The 22,104-nt window shown below is 34.8% G+C and overlaps 1 protein-coding gene across 3 annotated transcripts in view; it reads left to right on the forward strand.

Annotated features, from left to right (window-relative positions):
- The window catches only part of LOC123699363 (ran-binding protein 9), a 37,030-nt gene that overhangs the window by 9,061 nt on the left and 5,865 nt on the right, over positions 1 to 22,104 (forward strand). For 2 of the 3 annotated variants that reach the window (XM_045646296.1, XM_045646298.1), the window contains exons 2-9: positions 4,031 to 4,096; positions 11,179 to 11,343; positions 13,102 to 13,292; positions 14,301 to 14,485; positions 15,591 to 15,703; positions 17,769 to 17,920; positions 19,040 to 19,301; positions 19,760 to 19,846. In XM_045646296.1, the coding sequence (XP_045502252.1) occupies positions 4,031 to 4,096; positions 11,179 to 11,343; positions 13,102 to 13,292; positions 14,301 to 14,485; positions 15,591 to 15,703; positions 17,769 to 17,920; positions 19,040 to 19,301; positions 19,760 to 19,846 (1,221 nt within the window). The remainder of the gene's footprint in view (positions 1 to 4,030; positions 4,097 to 11,178; positions 11,344 to 13,101; positions 13,293 to 14,300; positions 14,486 to 15,590; positions 15,704 to 17,768; positions 17,921 to 19,039; positions 19,302 to 19,759; positions 19,847 to 22,104) is intronic. The other variant, XM_045646297.1, reaches the window with a different exon arrangement.

The raw sequence follows: 22,104 nt of genomic DNA on the forward strand, positions 1-22,104 counted from the left end.
CTGTTCAATGCATTTTGTATGACATTGATATTATTGTTTTGTTGATTTTTGGCCAAAGCTGTAGGTAGCAACTTGCGCATTTACCTCAATTCAGGCAAATAATAATAATTAATCACTTCATTTACATTGTCTAGCTATTCTTACTACAATAAATGTTAATATGGGTTTATCTTGATATAATTATATATCTACCTATCTTAAATGCAGCTATGCTCAAGTCAAGAACTGTCCAATATTAACGAAAATTACGTAGCGTAAAATTCTTCATACGTCGAATCTGAGAAGGTAATATATTTCTGCTTGGGCAGAGTAGGTAGGAGGGGAAAGATTGGACCCGAGCATTGAACAATCGGTAACGAAGGGCTTTCGACATAGGGCCGAAATGGTGCATCTACTAACTAGGTCAAGCTCGCTTGCGTTGGGTCGCCACGTGCGATCCCCACCCTCGCAGCTTTTGATCTGCAATCGGAATTGACTCTTTCCAACCCGCACTAAAGCTCAGATTCCACTGCAGCTTATGCATCTATTGGCCTTGCTACCGAAGCGTATGAATTAACGCTAACCGTGGAAAAATGAACTCTGTTTTTTACATAAGAGGGCTCAGTTTTGAATGGGGACCCACTCGGCTTAAACAATGACAATTTTACTCACTTTGTTACATTTGACATTAGGATTTTTCTGTTGCTGCGCAACAATTTTCTTTGTTTCGTTTGAAGATGTATTGTTGGTAATAACAGTTGCTAACCGCTGTTACATGTAATTTAGTGTAATCGTATACGCGAGGAATTAATTTAATGTTACATTGAGTGAAAATTAACAGTATAATTAAGCCCAATTATCCATTACGATTAATATAAACATTAAACACGTTTTCTTTGTACTGACTATGATGGATGATAAAAAATTAAGTTTTAGTATAAAATTTAATAATAATTAATTTAAACAATATATTAATTAATTTGATTTTCATTTAAAGCGCCTGAACCTCTTAAAATCTGATATCTCCAACTTTCACTTTTCTTATTTAGTTATTCTCCTCAATCCTCGTACGTAAATACGTTGTTAGATGTTGCTAATATATAAATAAAGCAAAGAGTAAGAAAAAATAATTATTTTTTAAATTAGAAATTGCCTGATGGTGAACATACAAAAGTGATTTCTAACGGTGTATGCGCGTTGTGCAATACACAGATTATGGCTTAGAGCAATGTGAAAGTGACAGAGCCACTTACGACTCGATTGAGATGTCGATATGATCTTTTTTCACTTTAGTGTTAGCTCCTAATGGTCCTTTATCGATTTAAAAATATTCCTCTAAAAAGGGTGCAAATTGCAAATTACCCTAATAAGAAGGGAATTTCTTCTCTGTATCATAAAAGGAGCCTTCGGAATAGGCATGACGACAGTATCCATAAATGATCGTATTAGTGTTTTTAAGGGAAAATGTATAATAAATAAATTAAATATAGTGACTTAAAAATCTGAAAAACATTAAGATTAATGAGATTATCAATAAAATAAAACATTGAAATTCTGCAGTTGGCCATTTTGACTAAAACACGCGTGACGTCACGCTTACGTAAACAACTCACGTCAGATGTATTTTGTTGTTATGAATATGTTGAGAATAAGCATTTTTATTTATTTTCTATTGTTTCACGTATGCTTTATCGACTCAGAATATTAATATAATTGCGAATTCACGAATACGTGGTTTGGGGGTTCTCCGCGCCAACTTTATACAATCATTTCTTATTATTTTCTCGATTGAAATGATTACTAACACATTTTTGAGCATTATTTTTATGTGGATTCACACTGCAATACTGCACACCACTTATAAACTTTGAAATTCGTTTCTATAACACATATTAAATAAATATTTTTTTAATTTTCTTCGCAATGCATACAAATAATTACGTATTTACTAAAGAGTGACGTCATTCCTACGCCATGACACCTGCGAGCTGTTTTGGCACAGTTAATAAATATTTTTTGAAAAATGGCTTTTATCTTCGTTAAATTTAAGTATAGTACCGAAATATAGGGTTTTTCTTGTATAGTAAACGTATACACACATTATGGAAGAGGATTTCAAAATCTTTCGTCATGCCTATTGTTGATAGATAGACATAAAATAAAACGAATAATCGGAATAGGTCAAGGAGAATTTCAATTCGCAAACTCACTATTTCTGGGTTCGCGTGAAATATATTATCTCTTGAAGTTCTGTTAGATTTCTAGAAAAGTAATTTGCCCTTTGCAAAGGTAGGTAGGTAGATGGAAATATGTACATCATTTACGATTCATGGAATCTCAGAAAATGGGTATTCAAAATTGCATATAAAGAATTTTGGAACAGGATTCATCAGAAACTTCATGTTATACCTAGGTGTAATTTCTGCAATTTTTTTTTATTCAGGGTTGTTTGGCTGACAGACATCAACACATGCATCTAAAAGAAGGACTTTTAATTAAATATGAATAGACATTAGTTAGTTACACAGGCTCTACGTAGACCACTTTTTCCCGTTCCATCCGACGAAGTCCCATGTTTTATGGTCCTATGTTTTCCGCGTAACATTGATTTTATTATCATACCTTCTTTACGTGGGGCATTATGTAAACGATAGTTTTAGGTCCAAAGATCTCACAGTGCGTGGTTGTCATGCTATCACCGAATAGATGTGGGTCGCGCCAACCGATACCGGGTCAAGTTCATTTCGCAAACACTGTGTTATGTCAATTGTACAATTATTGAATTGCTGTCCAATTATTTAAGGTCTGTTTACGCATTTGGAGATTGGGTTCGGAGGTGATTGGTGTCCTGGCTTCGAAAGTTGGTTGGAATGGGGATGTTAAATAGACATTTTAATGAAAAATTGCGGGATCAGAACAGTTGGTGATGTACAATTGAAAATTCCGATGGTTAAATTATATTGTACGTTTTGAAGTGGCTTATGTCGTGTATCTCCTTGGTACAATAGCTATGTCTGCCTGTGTTAGGCTCATTAAAATCGAGTCTTCATTTTCAAAATAATTAAGTGACCTCAGATAAGTTAAAGATAATACACTACAAAGAGTATTTATATCACAACAGAATGCCGACTTCATTTCATCTAAGACTTTCATTATCATGATGAGAATCGAATAAAATAATAGAACAACCTCTACACGGCGAAACAACGCGGTTCGAGGCACAAAAACACGCCTTTCTATCTGAACCTGATTCTATTACTGAGAAGATAACTATAAATACGATGGATTATTATATGAAGATGCTTTTGTTTGTGTAATGTTTAATAAGAATATCATAAACAACATTTTTATTTTGATTCAAATATTTCTTTTCTGCGTAACATTCATAACGGTTATTATGATTGTAATCATCGGATGTGTTACGATATTACAATTTTTAATGGGAGAGACCTTTACGCTTTAATATGCTGTTCATAATTATAACAATGCAGTTTTAATGTTTATAATGCAATGTTTATTATAAGTAGAAATAGATGTAAAATATTCGATAAATGATCTAATAGGCTCCATAGCACCACTATGCTCTTATTGCTCGTTTGCGGGTAGCCGGATAAATGCATGGTTTGCAATAACATACAAAAATATCGCTGGCTTTGCTTTGCGTGAATTTGATCTAAAGCGAACATTGGGAGAAGTTATTTTGGCGGATTTAAATGCTGATTATTTTACGCTTGTTATTGTTTTGAAGGCCATCTTACATTCGAAACGTAGTGTAAAGTAATTTGCAATTCAAATCCGTTCAATTAGCTTAACTTCAATGGAACAACGCGTTTATCGTAAAGAAAATGGAGTTGGTTTTACAGTTGTGCCAGCTTGAGCTTTTGCAATATGCTTCTTCACCATGTGGCATAACTATAAAATCGGCTTCGTATTGGCATTAAGATGACGGGCTGGATTGGATAATTGGGACTACCATCGAGCAGCCAGACGCGTAAGTGGTGTAAGGGGCCCTTGTGAACTGTTTAATGGACGTGGTTTTCTCTTTCATAAGGTGGGACGCAGGGTCCAGGACGAAGACCCCACCTGCCCTATCTCCACTTACGCCTCTGGATGCATCGTACGTGTATATCATATAACTGATCTTGTTAACAAACAGGGCAAAACAGGATTAGCTTGCATGAAGCATTGGCTTAAGTATGTACCAAGTATATTTTCAATACTGCCCATAGCCATAGGAATTGAGAGAATAGTCTTCACTCTAATCTTTCTTAGTTTGTAAAGTAAATATGACTTTAATAGTTTATATCAAACCTTATTTGTTGTAAAAAGACCTGTTTTTCTAATAAAGTAATAATAGTAGGTATCCATAGCAATCACGTATTCAATCTTGAGCTTCAACAAGATTGCTTTATTGTGAGATAATGAGATTTCTATTTTACGCGATCTATTGAAACATATATGTGAAAAAGTGCTCTGTTTGTTAGCATTTATGAATATGTGTGTTATGTGCCTTTCACATTAGATTCTCCTTTTATCTGCTATGTATTATGTATTGCTTCAGTACCTTGTTTCCTCATTTAACTTGTGATGTCTGAACCCAGTTTACGACACTGGTAAATTGTGCTAACATTACTCTTAGATTCACTAACATAATGTAGCTATATTTTATTGTGTTAACTTGTAAATCTTTATGTAAGTAATTCTGACCTCGAAAGAGATAAAGATCGTGTAGGTATGACATGTGAACGAAGAAATAAGTTACAAACAAACAAAGAGTACTTAAAAATATATGCTTAAATTCCCGCTAACATGAACTCAACGTTGGAGTTTGGAAATTGTAATCTAGGGATTCACTCGCTCAACTTTTGAATCTAAATTGCTTTTTCAATGCTCGAAACGTTTTCATGTTAATTTAGTTCATTGTCTGATTCAAATGACTTATGTTTCGGGTTTTACGATTCATTTCTGTTTGAATTACAGAAGTGGGTATTTTTCTTTTCAGTCTGATAGCTGAGCATGTATTTAGAGGCCGTAACATTTTCTAGAATTGCCTTCAAGGTCGGATTAACCGTTTGTCCTTTAGCGGAATTTCTTTTATTGTTTTGGGTGTTGTAGTGAGATAATAATAGCGAATTGACGTGTTGGGTAATGTCCCGCAGTGCGGCCGATTAACGTTGTCTCAGGCTAAGAATATATCGATAACATCTATTCAAGGAATCTGAAATATATTTTTTTAATTATGAGAAAGGAGAACCTTAAAGAACAAGTGCTATTCGGTGATTAAATTTAAAATGGTGTCTAATTTTTATTGTTGGATTTTATTTTTATTTTTCTGTGCAAAGCAGACGTAGTTCTTGTTTGAAATAACAGGGGTATTGATACAAATGATACCTATGTCAACAACTGCAAGTAATTGTTAAAATATATTAAAGAAGATCAGAAATTTTTCGAGAATTATTGGCACGTAATATGGATTATTCTTATGAGAAGTGTGCAAGAATATTATATATTCCTAGTTGTCTATTCCGAGCTTAACGTACGACATTGTGAGCAGCGACCTCGACTTTGAGTCGTCTTTCACAAGTCACCGGCTTTATTGGAAATGTTCAATTGATTTCAAATTCACGTCAACTTTCCTCATTACCCAGAGACTGTAAATGAGGCACTCAAGATTGTGTACAATGTCAAGATTCATTTTCTTAGTCAGGGCGGTTACCGTAAGATGTCTTTTAGTAGTGTGAGAAAGTGATGGCCTATAGCGCTGTCACTTTTGGACACTGGAAATAATACTGATTTAAGAAATCTTGGTTTGATATTTATGAGTTTAGTATTGAAGTGATCTGCTTTCCAGCTTTTAAAACAGTCGACAAATAAACCACGGATTTAGTCTGCAACAGTGAGTCAGTGTTACTGTTCGTTGCAGCAAATAAAGAGATTAATAACGATGCGGTGCAGATGCGGTTATTACGAGCTAGCTACTAGCTATTCCCTTGACGATTGTCGGTTTTCGTTTAGATTTAATATTTTCTTTCACTTCTCTACAACTTAATGCTTGAAAATTGAAACGGCGCTACGGAAGAAATGTACGTTTTTATGTTCGTAGCGAATGAGATAAAGTAGCATTTTTAGTGAGACAAAATCTGGTGTTCCTTAATAACTTTCGTTTTCATTTAATGTATTTAAACTTGACATACAAGCTACAGCATTCAAACTTTATTCGAACAAAATTGCATTGAATTTAAGTTTATAAATACTTTAAAGTGCTAATGAATGGTCAATTTAAACACGACCTAATTGGATGCAGTTTTCGAGTCAAAAATATTTGCTGTTAAACATTTTGTTGAAACGACGTCTTAAAAGCTGTACTGATGTAAGCGTGTATCAATGGCCGCCGAAGGTGATTCGGTTGCTATGGTAACGGTTGCAGGTGAGCATCGAGCAGACGCTAATTTCATACTAATGCATGATGTGAAATATAAGGACGATTTAGATAAACTTCATGTGTAATTCGATGTTATTGCAGTTGCATCAAGATTGTACGGTGCCATAATACAAATGCATGATCAAGAGAAAAGACATACAATTTGGATAAATTTTATGTGGGTAGGATCAACATATCACTTCACATGATAGTCCCTATCATGTGAAGTGATATGTTGATTTGCGACAAGACTGTACCTACATATTATGGTGCCTATTACAGTTGTGAAGATTATGGTACATATGGTTACATAGATGATATTATAATTAAATTCTAAATTGGGGATAAGATCTCTCGAGGAGCGAGAAAAAGATTACATTTGCAGACTCTTGCCTTATTTTCGATAAACGCCATTATATTGGATTCTATCACAAATTAACTAAATTGCTCCTAAGACAATAATTTCAGTATTAAACAAGTGTAGACCTTATTTAAATCGGAAGTATATTCAAACATATGAGATGATGCTGTATTCGTTACATTCGACCCTGAAGCAATATAATACATTGCATAAGATCATTTGCTTTGTGTATAATTACTGCAGTGCACAACCGCATATAGCATGAACTTATTGCAACTAAATGTTAATTTTTACACGAGTCAATAAGCTTAATTAGTCGTGAATCTGTGAATAGCTATTGAATTGCATTTTATTAGATTTGCTGCCTTCATCATTGCATAGAAAAAAGACAAGATTTCATTCCCAAATGAAAATAATCCTTTTACTTTTTACGAGATGAATATTTTTGTCTTTTTGTGATGTAGTGTTTCTTTATCCGCATCGTTTTATCCGCATTTCTCAGCTCCTATTGCTCTAAGCATGATGATATAATTTCCCTTGGTATATGGACTATCTAACAGTTAATAATTTTTTTTTATTATTACCCGTGGTTCCTGAGATTAGCGCGTTTAAGCAAGCACACACTCTTCAGTTTTATAATATTAGTATAGAAGTTTTGCAATTGGTACAGTATACATGTTTCAATTATAGATAGGCCTGCTTATCTATGATCTGTAAAGCCTGTTAATATATTCCTGTTGCATTTTGTGCCGCGTATTCACTTGGCGTTGGCAATAAATGCTTGCCTTTATCTAAGACCGACCCGCCCTGACGGTGTACAGGTGTCCTTATTAACGTACTATACCTATCACCTAGGATAACATACCTATCCTTATAAACTTTCCAAAAGGTATTTTTTGAATTTTTTTTATTTTCATAGGGCTCCAAACTTTCTTCTTTCGCCTCTATTATTATTCAGAATAAGGAACCTATAATATATTTGGATGATGAGTTAATAAAGGCCATTTTTATTAAGGACTAGCAAACCGGGCGAACTCCGTTTCGCCACTAGATACACCTTTTCTTTGCTATAAACCTCACGGAGCCCGACACCTTTCCAACGAATGCAAAACCGTGGAAATCGGTTCGTGCATTCTGGAGTTATAGCGTCAGGAAGGAAAACCCGACTTATTTTTATATAGTAGATTACATTAGCAGACCATAATTTTTCACAGGTGAGTGGTGACCCAATCTCAATAACCTGACGTAAAAGTGATTTCAATACGCATGTACCAAGCGTGCTATTGATTACTATCGAATATTGGTCCTTCGAGGGCATTGTATTATCACGTAAGCTTATTCTAGGAAACTTTTAATATAATAACAATAGCAACATTGATTAAATTTATTAACGATTACGTAGTTTGGTTTTAGTTTTGACTACAGGAACTAAAATTATATTTAACGAAAGTACTCAAAGGATCTTTGACTCAAATTCAAATTCAAATTCAACTTCAAACTCAGACATTCAATTATTAGACTTCTTTGATCGTCATAACATAGTTTTACCATTTACCACCGACAAGGACAATGATAATAAGTAACTATCAGTTAAATAAAAATAAAGGAACATGCAAATGCTAATTGCAATTAGATTAATTTACGATGAAATGGAAGATAAAAGGGCCGCAGTGATAAAGACAATTGTCGGACATATTATGTTAAGCGTGTATTAATTATCATACGAGAAGTATTGTCCTCTTATCATTATGATTTGTGATATTGTATATATTGTACTTAATAGGGTATTTACTATCTAATAAAAATGATGTCAATGTTTGGAAAAGTGAACACATTTGTTGGGAGTATTTAGCAAAAGTTACCTAGTTCATAAACTAGTTATATGAACTACTTGATTGGCCTTTGAACACATTGGCGAGATTTTTCCGTTGCGTGTTGATTTTTTATAAAAAGTTAATTTATTGATGAGTTGATGTTCAGGATTTTCCAAATATGATAAAAATACAAGTTCAATGAATACAATAGTTTTCTATCTATCCCAGATTCAGAGTAATTGAATTATGGTCAAAGTGTAGAAGAGGATAGTGTGCATGTGGGTGGGTGTATTGCACCTCCCTGCAGTAAATCGGGACCCATAATTGAATAAAATGAAGTGTTTACGGATTCACATGCAAATGGCTATAGCGTAGATATTGTAAACCGACACACTACGCCGGGGATTCCATTTTGCTCCAGAGAAATTATAGTCCTTGTCTCTGTAGAAAGAAACTTCACATAAATCTTATTTACCAGTGTGAATATGATCAATAAATTGTCTGAATGTTTTTTCATTCCCAAGAATCATTTATAAGGTTCCATCAAATATTATCGATAATTTTGGAATTAAACGGTGAAGTGAAGACATGAATCAATTCTGCACCATATTTTCGTCATTTCTTGCGGCTCAGTGAGCGCAAGAGTCGATCTTCACGATCTCCATTATCTCGGCTGCGAATGTAAACACGGGGTTGTTAACCTGCGCGAGAGACGCAGTGCTCGTGTGCCGTTGATATAACTCATACTTCGAGAAGGATACCAGACGTGATTTGTGACGCACCGTAGTCACCCCTAATTGGACCGATTTTAAACATCATTTTGAACGTAGGTACATTTAGGTCAGTTGTATCTGCCAATAACTTATGAATCAATGTTATAAAGTTTTTTATCCGACTGATTACACGCCGTAATGATTATAATTATCTCGACAATTCAACCATAGTTTAATTAATAGCTGTGTTAGTATAACACGGTAAAACACATAGTTCGTGAGCAAAACAACAGCTGTGTATAGTTGTCAAGCAATCGTTATTTGCGTGGTAACATTTTACGCAGTTTTTACTACGGCCGACCTTGATACGCTGATAATGTTTACCAACACGCGTTCTTCTTGAATTTGAGATTTATTGTATTGTTATTAGCAACGTTTATGTTTGTTTTCATTTGGAATTGTAACGTATTCACGGCGCTCGCGAGTTGCCGTCTCACTATCTACGATGGCTATTTTTATTTGGCATAACACGTGCGGAATAGATGTTGCTTCGGGAAAAGTAAATGTTATACTCAAAATTTACCACGAGATTTGAGCGGAAATTATAAATGATATTTATGATCTATGTTGATATATGTTTTTGAAGTGAATGTCTAAATTTTGCACTCGTATCACCCACGTGTGAATGATCGCTTTATTTCGAGACGTTTCCTAATAATTCGCGTGGTACATTTTGACATAGTACCCAAGTATATACATGTCACTGCGCATATGATCCAATCAAAAGTTCACGGAGCCACCTTGCCTTTAGATTACGATGTTCGCGTAAGGTCATTAACACTGTCGACCTTGCTAGAATGGCTTCGTACTTGGCCGGACTTCAAAATTTGTTTACATCTAGTATATTCGGATCCTGGATTTGCGTAATGAGAGCTGTAAACTATGGAACTGTTCTGTGATGAGCAGGAACTTCTCTATGTATCACAATCTCAGACAATGAAATAAGGAAACCGCGCAAATACATTTACCGCACGATCTGACGTCGTATATAGCATTATAACGGGATATCCACAATGTTGTTATCGCTGAAACTCTATAAAATAACAGTACATTGTTTCCATATTCTTTATTCATAGGTGACTGTATGAGTAGGATTGTGAATATTTGCCTTAACGTTCCGCTGTTGCGCTTTTTTTAATTTTATTATTAGATGCTTTGCTTGGCTGAGTACAGTTTTTGTATGAATTTTAAGTATCATGCATTACTAAGTATAGTATAGGTGATCTTTTTTTACGACTGAATAAAAAGTTTTCATTTGCGGTTACTTTAGAGCTTTTTAGCATTTCACTTTTTATTTTATTATTATAAGAATAGCTCATTGTTCATGGGTGGTTTTTGTATCTATCGTAAACAATTGCCTCTTAATTGAAAGCGGCTTACAGTTTCCTTTATTGCAATTTAAATTGGTTAAGTAGCAATTATTGTTGCCTGCTGAATTGAGTTAACTATTTTGGCATCGATCGTAATTTCTAGTTGGTAACCGTAATATGCGATGCTGTTGCAATCAAAGCGATTTAAAAATATTTTCCAACAATTCTTAAATATTATGATTGCACTTGAGAAATGCCTTTGAGGTGTAATATTGCCTATCGGATAATGTTATGATCTACATACTCTAAATGAAGTAAAAACTGTGAGAGTAAATCTTAAATGACTAGGTACATTTAAAAGCCATTTCCTTTTCTGGCACAGAGTTATTAATGAACCTGTCAAAGCGGTTATCCTCAATAAGGTTTGTAGTAGCTTCTCTTGAATGTTCTGGTCCAATTTGTCCCAAAGCATGTTCGATTATAGTAATGAGATGTGTTATATTTCCACTTTGATTTACAGGACATGGCAAAACTCACAAGGACGCAGCGAGCGTGCGCGCAACCCACCCGATACCGGCGGCTTGCGGTCTGTACTATTTCGAGGTCCGGATCGTCTCCAAGGGTCGGGATGGCTACATGGGCATCGGGCTGTCCGCTCACGGCGTCAACATGAACAGACTGCCTGGTGTGTACTAGCAAGTAAGGTCTGCTTTGGCAGCGGTTAAGTGGTACGTGGTAGGTGGTAGGTAGGGTGGGTATAGGTATGGTAGTGTAGATTATAAGGGTAGATTTTGATGTTGATAGTAAAGTTGATGCAGTTTCTTTTTAATAAAGAAAATAATCTTTGTTAGAAGAAGAGTAATAGATATGCAAAATAGTTTATTGATAAGATGTACATTGTACAATTCTAATTATATCGGTAATGTTCAAATAGCTTTTATTTTACGATGAAGTCTTTAGTTTAAATTACGGTAAACATTTCAAAATGCAGTAGTTCTAGCATTTTATCTAAACTGCGATCAAACGATATCGTTCTAAGCAATTCTCACAATGCATTATGCATCAGCGCCTACACATGGTATAGGTAAACCAGAATCTGATGGCAATTAGGGAAATCAAAATTTAGAGTGTGCAACCCTGGGGAAAATGGACTGAACGATCTTGATACTGCTTATTTTTTATTTTGATCTCAATATAATTAGTCACATTACATAAGTGGACAATACTGTTCTTAATAATGAGATATCCACTTAATATTATGCAGGTACATACTTACATGTATAATATACAATTATACATATTACTTTTATACAGGTAATACATATTATTATTTACACATACCTATATTTGTATATTCATTACCAGTATGCCATGTGAAAATATCGATATAATGATATAATTTAGATCAAAACTGCTTATAATTTTTTATAAAATAAAATAAAAATAAAATAAAACTATGTTTATTTTCGTAATTATTAACAGATACACACATTATAAAATTGACTTGGACAGCTTGGACTTGACGAATAGCCGTATTGGAAACTCCTGTAATAAGTTTTCATAAAATGATATTCTAATCAACAAACAATATTATAGTTACCTACATATAATATTTTGTAATTTAAAGTATCAAAACGGGTAAGTCCAATTTACCAATAAAATCTTCAAAATTGAAAATTGTGATGTGTTTGACCCTTCTTCATCGAATGTTTTTCTATAGACATTATAAACAAGACCTCTTGCTTGTGATCGCAGCGGCTTTTTCGACATTTTCGAAGATTTTTTAGACAAAATCCTAAAAATTATTCATCAACTGCAAAAAAGACAAATAATTTGACAAACAATTTGATAGTTGTCAAATAAGTTGCCACATGAAAATCTTTTATTTCTTAAATATAAATATGCCATCAGATTCTGGTAGACCTATAGTTCCTTATATGCGTGATAGGTATTGGTACTTTTTGCTCCATTAAGTTGTAAGTTTAATGCATTTAGCTTGTCATTATTTTCTCTTATGTGTAATGAATGTTTCTCGTTTGGATCTTTTAGTGTCCTATTTATATTGGTATTTAGTATTTCTTACGTCTAGTTAAACAAAATCTGTTGATATGTTAGCTGATATTACGTCTGCTCTACGGAAATTTTAGTGTTTATTTCCCTGGTATTTTATATCTTTTATGTGCAGGCTTATTTGTTTAATATTTTGGAAGTTTGACCGGTTTCATATTTTTAGATATGTTCTGCGCTTCAGATAAAGTGACGAATAATTATGTGTTTAAAAATGACTTAAAGCTTTTCAAATCGGCTATCAGGGATATAATCAGACACTTCCTGATCTATATCTTCAATAGTCTATTTGAAACCAGTTTTCAATATAGTACCAAGTACTTTTTCCTCCTCCGGACCTTTTAGTGTGCCATCTAGCGGCTGTTTCGCATTGCAGGCTGGGACAAGCACTCGTACGGTTACCACGGCGACGACGGGCACTCGTTCTGCTCGTCGGGCACGGGGCAGCCGTACGGGCCGACCTTCACCACCGGTGACGTCATCGGGTGCGGTGTCAACCTCGTGGATAACACGTGCTTCTATACGAAGAACGGACACCACTTGGGCATCGCTTTTAGAGGGCTGCCGGTGGGTGGATTTTTCTATTATATTAGAAAATTGAGAAAGTATGCTGAGAAATAGTATATTCTATATTCTATTCCATATTTTATTGGCAGACAGTCGAAGTTGAATTGTTCCTTAAGATTGCGTTTGATTTACATGCTTAACAAATAAATACAATGCATAAATTGAAATGTATACTTTTCAAAGTGAATTCATGTAATGGATTTGTAAAAACATAAAAGAAAGTGATGCGTGCCAAATTTTTCATTACCTTTATTTTTTTTGATTGAAAATTCATAATTATACGAAATAAAAAGCGATTCCGTTTTAAATATTTAGTTTGAATGTAATAAGAATCAACGTCACTTTGCTAAGAGTCAACGACTAACTATTAACAAAGTGAGGGTAGTTGGGTCAAACGTCGTATAAACAACGTCCGAGCCCCTAGGCACGATTCGTACGAATGCGCCATGCGTCAAAGGAAAGCGGCAAATTATAGTATTCGACAGCTAAGCATGTTCTGACAGGTGACAGTGACAGCTATATTTACAACTATTCATCCACAAAAATATTAAATCAAAAGTTACGTCTAATATAATATATAACTTCTTACTTATTCTTTAACCGACTTCAAAAAAAGGAGGAGGTTATCAATTCGGCCGGTATATATATTTTTTTTTTTTTTTTTAATGTATGTACACCGATTACTCCGAGGTTTCTGAACCGATTTACGTGATTCTTTTTTTGTTCGATGCGGGATGGTGTCGAATTGGTCCCATAAAAATTTTATTCGGATAGGCCCAGTAGTTTTTATTTTATGAGCATTTTTGTCTGTAGGTATTTGTAAATTTTGCAAGTGCAAGTTGTTTGTTTTTAACGCAGTTATCACTTGTGTTATAATAACTGTTAGTTATAGATACGAATAAATACTAATCTTTTAAGAAGAATATATTTTAAGGCAGGATGTTTGTATGAAATGTTTCCTCTTTACTATATTGTGTTGTTGCCTCTAACGGAATTCCCCCCCCCCAGCCGAACCTGTACCCGACGGTGGGGCTGCAGACGCCGGGCGAGGTGGTGGACGCCAACTTCGGGCAGCAGCCGTTCGTGTTCGACATCGAGGACATGCTGCGGGAGCTGCGCGCGCGGACCCGGCTCGCCATAGACGAGTTCCCGCTGCCCGACGAGCAGGGCCAGTGGCAGCAGGTGTTGCACAGGTGGGGAAATGTCATAAATGGGCATACAGAGCGTATAGAAAAAAAGGAACTTTGATTTCAGATTGGGCCTTCGAGAGTAGACGCCCCTAACTGAAATCAAATGACGTATATAAATGTCAGTCCGTCCATGGAATACATTCCATGGACGTTCCATGGACGTATTCATTCAGTATTTTTATGACACGGTTTTCTGTTTTACGTTTTTGAAATATTTTATTCACACTGACAGAAACTAAACTAAATCTAAAATCTCATGTTTTAAAATATTATAGCATAATTTTGACTATAATTACACATACACACATGTATACGTTACAGTTAGTTTTTCTTGCTAGATTTTAATTTTCATAGGAAGATGTTATAAAATGTTGCCAAGTAAAAATGTTTGAAATAGTTCGTTAAAAAATTATTTTATCTTGTTTCGTTAGCCTTCTGCAAAAATATAGCTATAGCGAAGTGATATATCAAGTTAATAATATTTTCTCTTCGTCACAAGTCGGAATATTAAATGTGTCCCGTGTTTCTCCCCACTTGATCAAATTTAAAGATTAATTGCCAATGGTGTGTGCTATCTATTTTTCTACTTGACTACATTTAAAGACTTAACACAATGATCTGCCCGTACTGTCCCCAGATTGGTATCCATCCACTACTAATTAATGTTTGCTTCGCGTTTCTCCCGTTTTCTGATTACATTTTAAGTGTATTTTATTTTTAGAAATTACACGGGACGCTGGGTTTGATATTAGTTTGGATGTAATAAGAATGTACTGCGATTCAATACAACTGCCTAATTGATGTAGACAGTTGATAACAAATCACAGCAAGTCAACGACTATTAACAAAGTGAGGGTAGTTGGGTCAAACGTCGTATACGACGTTGTTGTTTATAAACAACGTCTGAGCCCTTAGGCACGATCCGTATGAATGTGCCACGATTCAAAGGAAGGCAGCATTTTATAGTTTTAGACAGCTAATCATGTTCAGACATGAAATAATGACAACGATTCATCCACAAAAATATTAAATCAAAAGTTACGTCTAACAGTACAATAATAACTTGATGAAGTACATTGAAAGTGTAACCCTAAACCCGTGTCCCCAGAATGGTGTCGACGTACCTGGTGCACCACGGGTACTGCAGCACGGCGCAGGCCTTCTCGCGCGCCACCGGCGAGCGCGTGCACGAGGACATCGCATCCATTAAGAATCGACAACGTGAGTGACTAGTTATATTGTATACTAGCTGTCCGCCCCGGCTTCGCCCGTGGTACATGTTTACGTTTTCTCTACATAAGATCCATCCTCGTACTTCAAGAAATATAATAAAAAAAAAAGAATTATCGAAATCGGTAATGCCGTTCTCGAGTTATGCGCTTACCAACACATTTTGCGATTCATTTTTATATATAAAGATATAAATCTCGGGTCACAATGTTTGTCCTCAATGGACTCCTAAACCACTTAACTGATTATAATAAAATTCGCACACCATGTGCAGTTCGATCCAACTTGAGAGATAGGATAGTTTAAATCTCAAATCGTTTTAGAGAAAGCGGACGAAGCCGCGGGCGGTAAGCTAGTATATAATATAATATCGTTTATTTCTTATTCTTTCATAGACATGGACATATTCAATATAGTTTTGTTCACAAGTAAAAAGTATAAGTGACACACATTTTAGGCTTAGTTCGAAGAACTACCCTGTATATACAGCACCAGTTTCTCCCTAAGTAACTTGAACTTTAATAAAACAAAAAACTTGAAAAGTGAGCTAGTTATATAAATGGTATGTGCAAACATATTATACAAATATGATTAATAAATAATAAATTAATTTCATTATTGGATTTATGATTTGTGTTTTGATGATTTACTAATGTTCAAAAATTTTCGAATTCACACAACCACTACACATAACAAGTGATAGGAACATATTGTGTTAGGATCGAAAATCTTCTATTTTTTTTAACTTCTTGTCACAACTACTGTAATAACAAGTGATAACTGCGTTAAAAACAACCAACTTGCACTTGCAAAATTTACAAATACCTACAGACAAAAATGCTCATAAAATAAAAACTACTGGGCCTATCCGAATAAAATTTTTATGGGACCAATTCGACATCATCCCGCATCGAACAAAAAAAGAATCACGTAAATCGGTTCAGAAACCTCGGAGTAATCGGTGTACATACATAAAAAAAACATACCGGCCGAATTGATAACCTCCTCCTTTTTTTGAAGTCGGTTAAAAACTACAACAACGTCAAGGAAAAATATTAAACAAATACGCGACACTTAATTTATAAATTTGCAATATCGTGTGAAAAATCTATTAAATATTTAAAATTTATTTTTAAGAATCGATTAAATTTTATACTTTCACACATTCATCAATATCACCGGGAATGTACGTACGAATTAAACACATCGGGAGTTATACTACTGTTTATAATCAATTTACAGCAATTCTGTGAAAGTTCTGTGAGGACTGTTTGTATTCTGTCAGATTATTTTGACCAGTTTTAAATGTTTTGTAGAGAGCTTCGTTACTGTTTGTATTTGGTAGTGACACCTACACTGTTGTGTACGGACATCGAGGCTAGTGGCTTATATTAACCTACGTATTGTCGTGTAGAGATATCGAAGCTGGTGATCCATATATTGCACTGGTCAACAATGATTTTGTTGTCCTGGATGTGAAAGTGGTTCTTGGATGTAAAATAAGGCCGCCTTTTGTACAAATGATGCCTTTTGGGATATTGTTCTTTTTTTCTGTTTGTACAATGAAGTATAATATTATATAAATAATATCGAAGCAACTGACCCATTTATTGATATCGAAGCTTGTCTGACCCATGTCCATGTGTATAGCCTGTATATTTATCTATATATCGTACTAGCTGCTCCGCGCGGTTTCACCCCCGTGGCTCCACTCCTGTTGGTCGTAGCGTGATGATATATAGCCTATAACCTTCCTCGATAAATGGGCTATCTAACACCGAAAGAATTTTTCAAATCGGACCAGTAGTTCGCGAGATTAGCGCGTTCAAAAAAACAAACTCTTCAGCTTTATAATATTAGTATAGATTTAACATTTTCGGTGCAGGGATATCGATGCTGGTGACCCATATATTGATATCGAAGCTTGTCTGACCCATGTTATAGCCTGTATATTTGTCTATATATCGTACGTGATACGGTGCAGGGATATCGAAGCTTGTCTGACCCATGTTATAGCCTATATAATTATCTATATATCGTATATAATATCGTTCAGGGATATCGATGCTGGTGCTGGGCGGGCGCGTGGGCGAGGCGGTGGAGCTGGCGCGGCGCCTGTACCCGGGCCTGCTGGAGAGAGACCCCGACCTGCTGTTCCTGCTCAAGTGCCGCCAGTTCGTCGAGATGGTCAACGGGACCGACTCCGAGGTGAGCTTTCACTTGCTTTTGTATGGGGAAATCGACTTTTAGGGAAAATAGGAGAAAAAAGAGAAAAAAATCCATGTTTAATGAGTTTCAACTTGCTTTAAAATGGGAAACGAACTTTAGGAAGCGACTTTTAGGGAAAAAAAACGACGTGTGGCACTCGGGGACTGCCGCGGTAAAGCTATTGCATGCTATGCCTTCAAGCCACACCTCCGCCCGTCGGAGTGGGCAGCGTGAGGTTTTTTCGTTACGGAATTTCTCGATTCGGTCCCCGCGCTCAAGGCCCGCGATAGAAGCTATGCAATAGCTTAAAAAAATGTGTTGAAACTGAATTTTTTTTTACTTCTAGCGAAAATAGGAGAAAACAAAATCTATGTTTAATGAGTTTAAACTTGCTTTAAAATGGCAAAATTGTCTTCTAGAGAAAATAGGTGAAAAAAATTCCGTGTTAAAAGAGTTTAAACTGCTTATAAATATGGAGTAGACTTTTGTTAAGATGTAATCAACGTGCAGCACAAATAACTATCTAATTTTAGGAAAATCTATTACTGATATATTATCATTGCGCAGCACAGATAACTAGGTAGTTTAAAATTTTTGCACGATACTTCTTTTTATAAATAAATCGATGATAATTTACCACGAAGGTAACAAAAGTCTAAATCTCAATCAATTTTAAGGCTAGATTGATAAAATTCACACGTATCGAAGTAAACACATATCATTCAGTAAAAACGTAGCAAAGTAGACATAGATAATTATCTAATAAATATGTATTATTAAAATGACACGCGAAGCCGGCTTAAATATTAGTTTGAATGTAATAAGAATGTACTGCGATTCTACACAGCTACCTAATTGATGTAGGTAGTTGATAACAAATCGCAGCAAGTCAACGACCATTAGTAAAGTGAGGGTAGTTGGGTCAAATGTCGTATAAACAACGTCCGAGCCCCGAGGCACGATTCGTACGAATGTGCCACGAGTCAAAGGAAAGCGGCAATTTATAGTATTCGACAGCTAAGCATGTTCGGACATGAAATAATGACAACTAAATTGACAATTACTATTCATCCACAAAAATATTTAATCAAATTTAGTCTAACACTATACACATTGCAGATGTGCGACGGTGACACGGAGGGCACTTGCGGTGCGAACGGCGTGGCCACGTCCGTCATATCGCACACGTCACGCGCGCACTCGCCCGCACCCGCCGAGCCCACACCCCCCACACCCCCTGCGACACTGGGGGTCACAGGGGTTACGGGGGTTACAGGGGTCGCGGGGGTCACAGGGGTCGCGGGGGTCACGGATGTGGCAGATGTGACAGGTGGCTCGCCGCCGCCGCACGCCGCGCACAACGGCCTGCATCATACTAATGGTTAGTGGCATATACACAATACGCACGTATCACTGCACATTGCACAATATCACACTATATGTATAATATGCAAGGATACACAACGCGCACGCACACAAATGCAAACACCCTCTCAAATTGCACACGTACACGCGTACGCACACAGATGCACGTGTACGAACACGTTCATACACTCTTACAGATGTACACACGCGTTCGCACGCACGCTATTTATCTATACTAATATTATAAAGCTGAAGAGTTTGTTTGTTTGAACTCGCTAATCCCGGGAATTACTGGTACGATTTGAAAAATTCTTTCATAGTTCATTTATCATGAAACATGTAACTAACTTAAAAGTAAATATCTTATGATATGTAAGATAACAGTCAATGCCTCGATACAAGTCTTAGTTCAAATGGTCCTTCGAGTCAGTAAGCACTTTAAACTCATTTTTAATCGATCAATAACATTTTCAGGTGTGTCAGAAATGGCGGAAGGTGAGCCTCGCGCGAACTGTGACGTCGACATGACGCCGGCACACGCTTCGCCGAACGGTGTCGCTGGTATGTAACCGCCTTATATTATATATAATATAATAATATATTTATAAGATATATATTTTGCAGCGCTTTGATAAAATTGCGCTTTTTTTAATGATTATGATTGGATAAAATATTTTAAAATTGTTTATTTATTTTAATACGAAACAAATAATAACGGATCATTACTATTAATATATTTTGTAAGAATGGTGATACAGCAAATTCTATTTTTAATCAACTATACAGTATTATTATTACAATATTTTCTATATGAATTAATAAATCTAATGTGTATTTGTTACGTAATTATTTAATTTAAAAATTAATATTTAATATAATTAAGTCTTAACATATTTATATTAAGTCGTGTTTTTATATAAAAAAAAATATTATTTATGATTTGCACAACACATCACTCATACATCGATATTATTTTTATTTTTATTTATATCCATTTTATATATTGTTTGCTCGTGGCTTTTTAGTTAATTTATTTTATCATGATAATATATTAATAATAATTTATTTTTAATTACTATATTTATAAGTGTTTTAAGTATATTTGTCTAATATGCCATCCCATTGATGTAACAAAATTTAAAATAATCAAGAAATACACCGTATTATTGTTTATTAAAAATTAGATAGAATAGATTATGTTATCATAGTATTTGAAATACATATAACACCTAGTGTACACTAGGTGACAATTGTAAAAAAAAAAACAAATTCAAAAATTATGTAATTAAGAATATTAAAGTCAGGCAAATACATAACTAGTATATTAATACTACTACTTCTTTTAAGTAGTGCCTATCTATGAAGAATTGGATCATTTTGTCGCCTAGTGAATATGGTGACAATTTATTACTAGCACGAATCAGACAATAGTAGTTCATATCTCGAATTTACGAAGTCAGCCAAATAAATTAGAATAAATTAAATGTATAAATATTAAATTAACAGACATTTTCATTTTTTCAGCATTTTAAAAAGCGTTGTCGATTTATTAATAAAATATATGTTTATAGTACAACGTTAAATGGATACTAGTAAATATATCAACAGAATTTTGTGGGATAGTGACATATAGTGCCCTCTTTGTCTCACATTGTATACAGTTACTACAATGAAAATCTATCTGTCTTCGTAAATTTGAAATACGCTTTCAGAACTACCCTCATATTGTTTTATTTTGTCCCTAATTTATCTAGACAAATATATCCACGTCTCAAATATTTATACAGGTGGAATTAACGGAAATATGAGGGTACACATTAAAATGATTTAATCATCATCACCATAACTCAAGTGTTATTCTAAGAAAAATATTTGCGTCATATTTTAGGAAGAACTCCATTCTTTGAAGAACGAAAAAAAATTTTAAATGCATTCGCTCTTCATTTTTTGTTCTCTAGCAATAAAATGCCTACAAATATTGGAAAAATTTGAAATATGTATATTCTAGTCCTTTTCACTAGGACAAAAAATAGGGAAATGTCATTGCATATACCAAATAATTCCATCACGGTTCTTTCCAGCAATTTTCCCAACTACCCGGAAAAAAGTTCAATAATAATATTAAGTGAAATATGGTAATATTTTTCTTAGAAACCACTTATCAGCATGGTATAGCCGCTTGTTATACACCGCTCACACATAGCGCACAGCACCGGGCTTCTTATGTTGTATGCATGATTGAGTCAAGTATGGAAACGGGAAACACGATCGATTTTGTGCTTTATTACAAAGTGGTATAGTCGGGTTTTGTTGAATACGTAGATGCGTGCTTTTTTATATTTTCATAGATACGCTTTAGATGTTTAACAGTAAAATGGTGTACCAAACATGCTTGTATTCTTAAAAAATAAGCATTAAAATATCCGCTAAAAATAATAAAAGAATCGATCGTGTTTTTGCATTGTAAAGATGATATTTTAAATAATGAAATGTCAGTATACACTATCTTTGTGTGTAGTGGCATGAGCTTAAAGTATGAATAAATTTCGCGGATTAGGTATTGACTGGCTTCCACCTCAGAAAAATATAATTTTTCGCCTACTCAAGTATTAAACCATGAGTTTGGAAGACGGTCAAGTACGTACGGTACGATATATAACGTTAATACGTCAAAAATAATTGAAAATAAAACTATAAAATTGCCTCTCCTTTCGGTTATTTGTTAACGAGTTTTCTTATTTGGCTACACATTGGGAAACGAGATGCTTATTGCTTCTGAAAAAATGTGTTTTTATTAAAAATTTATATATAAAAAAATA

This window comes from Colias croceus, chromosome 17, assembly GCF_905220415.1.
Source record: "Colias croceus chromosome 17, ilColCroc2.1".
Classification (NCBI taxonomy): Eukaryota; Metazoa; Arthropoda; class Insecta; order Lepidoptera; family Pieridae; genus Colias; species Colias croceus.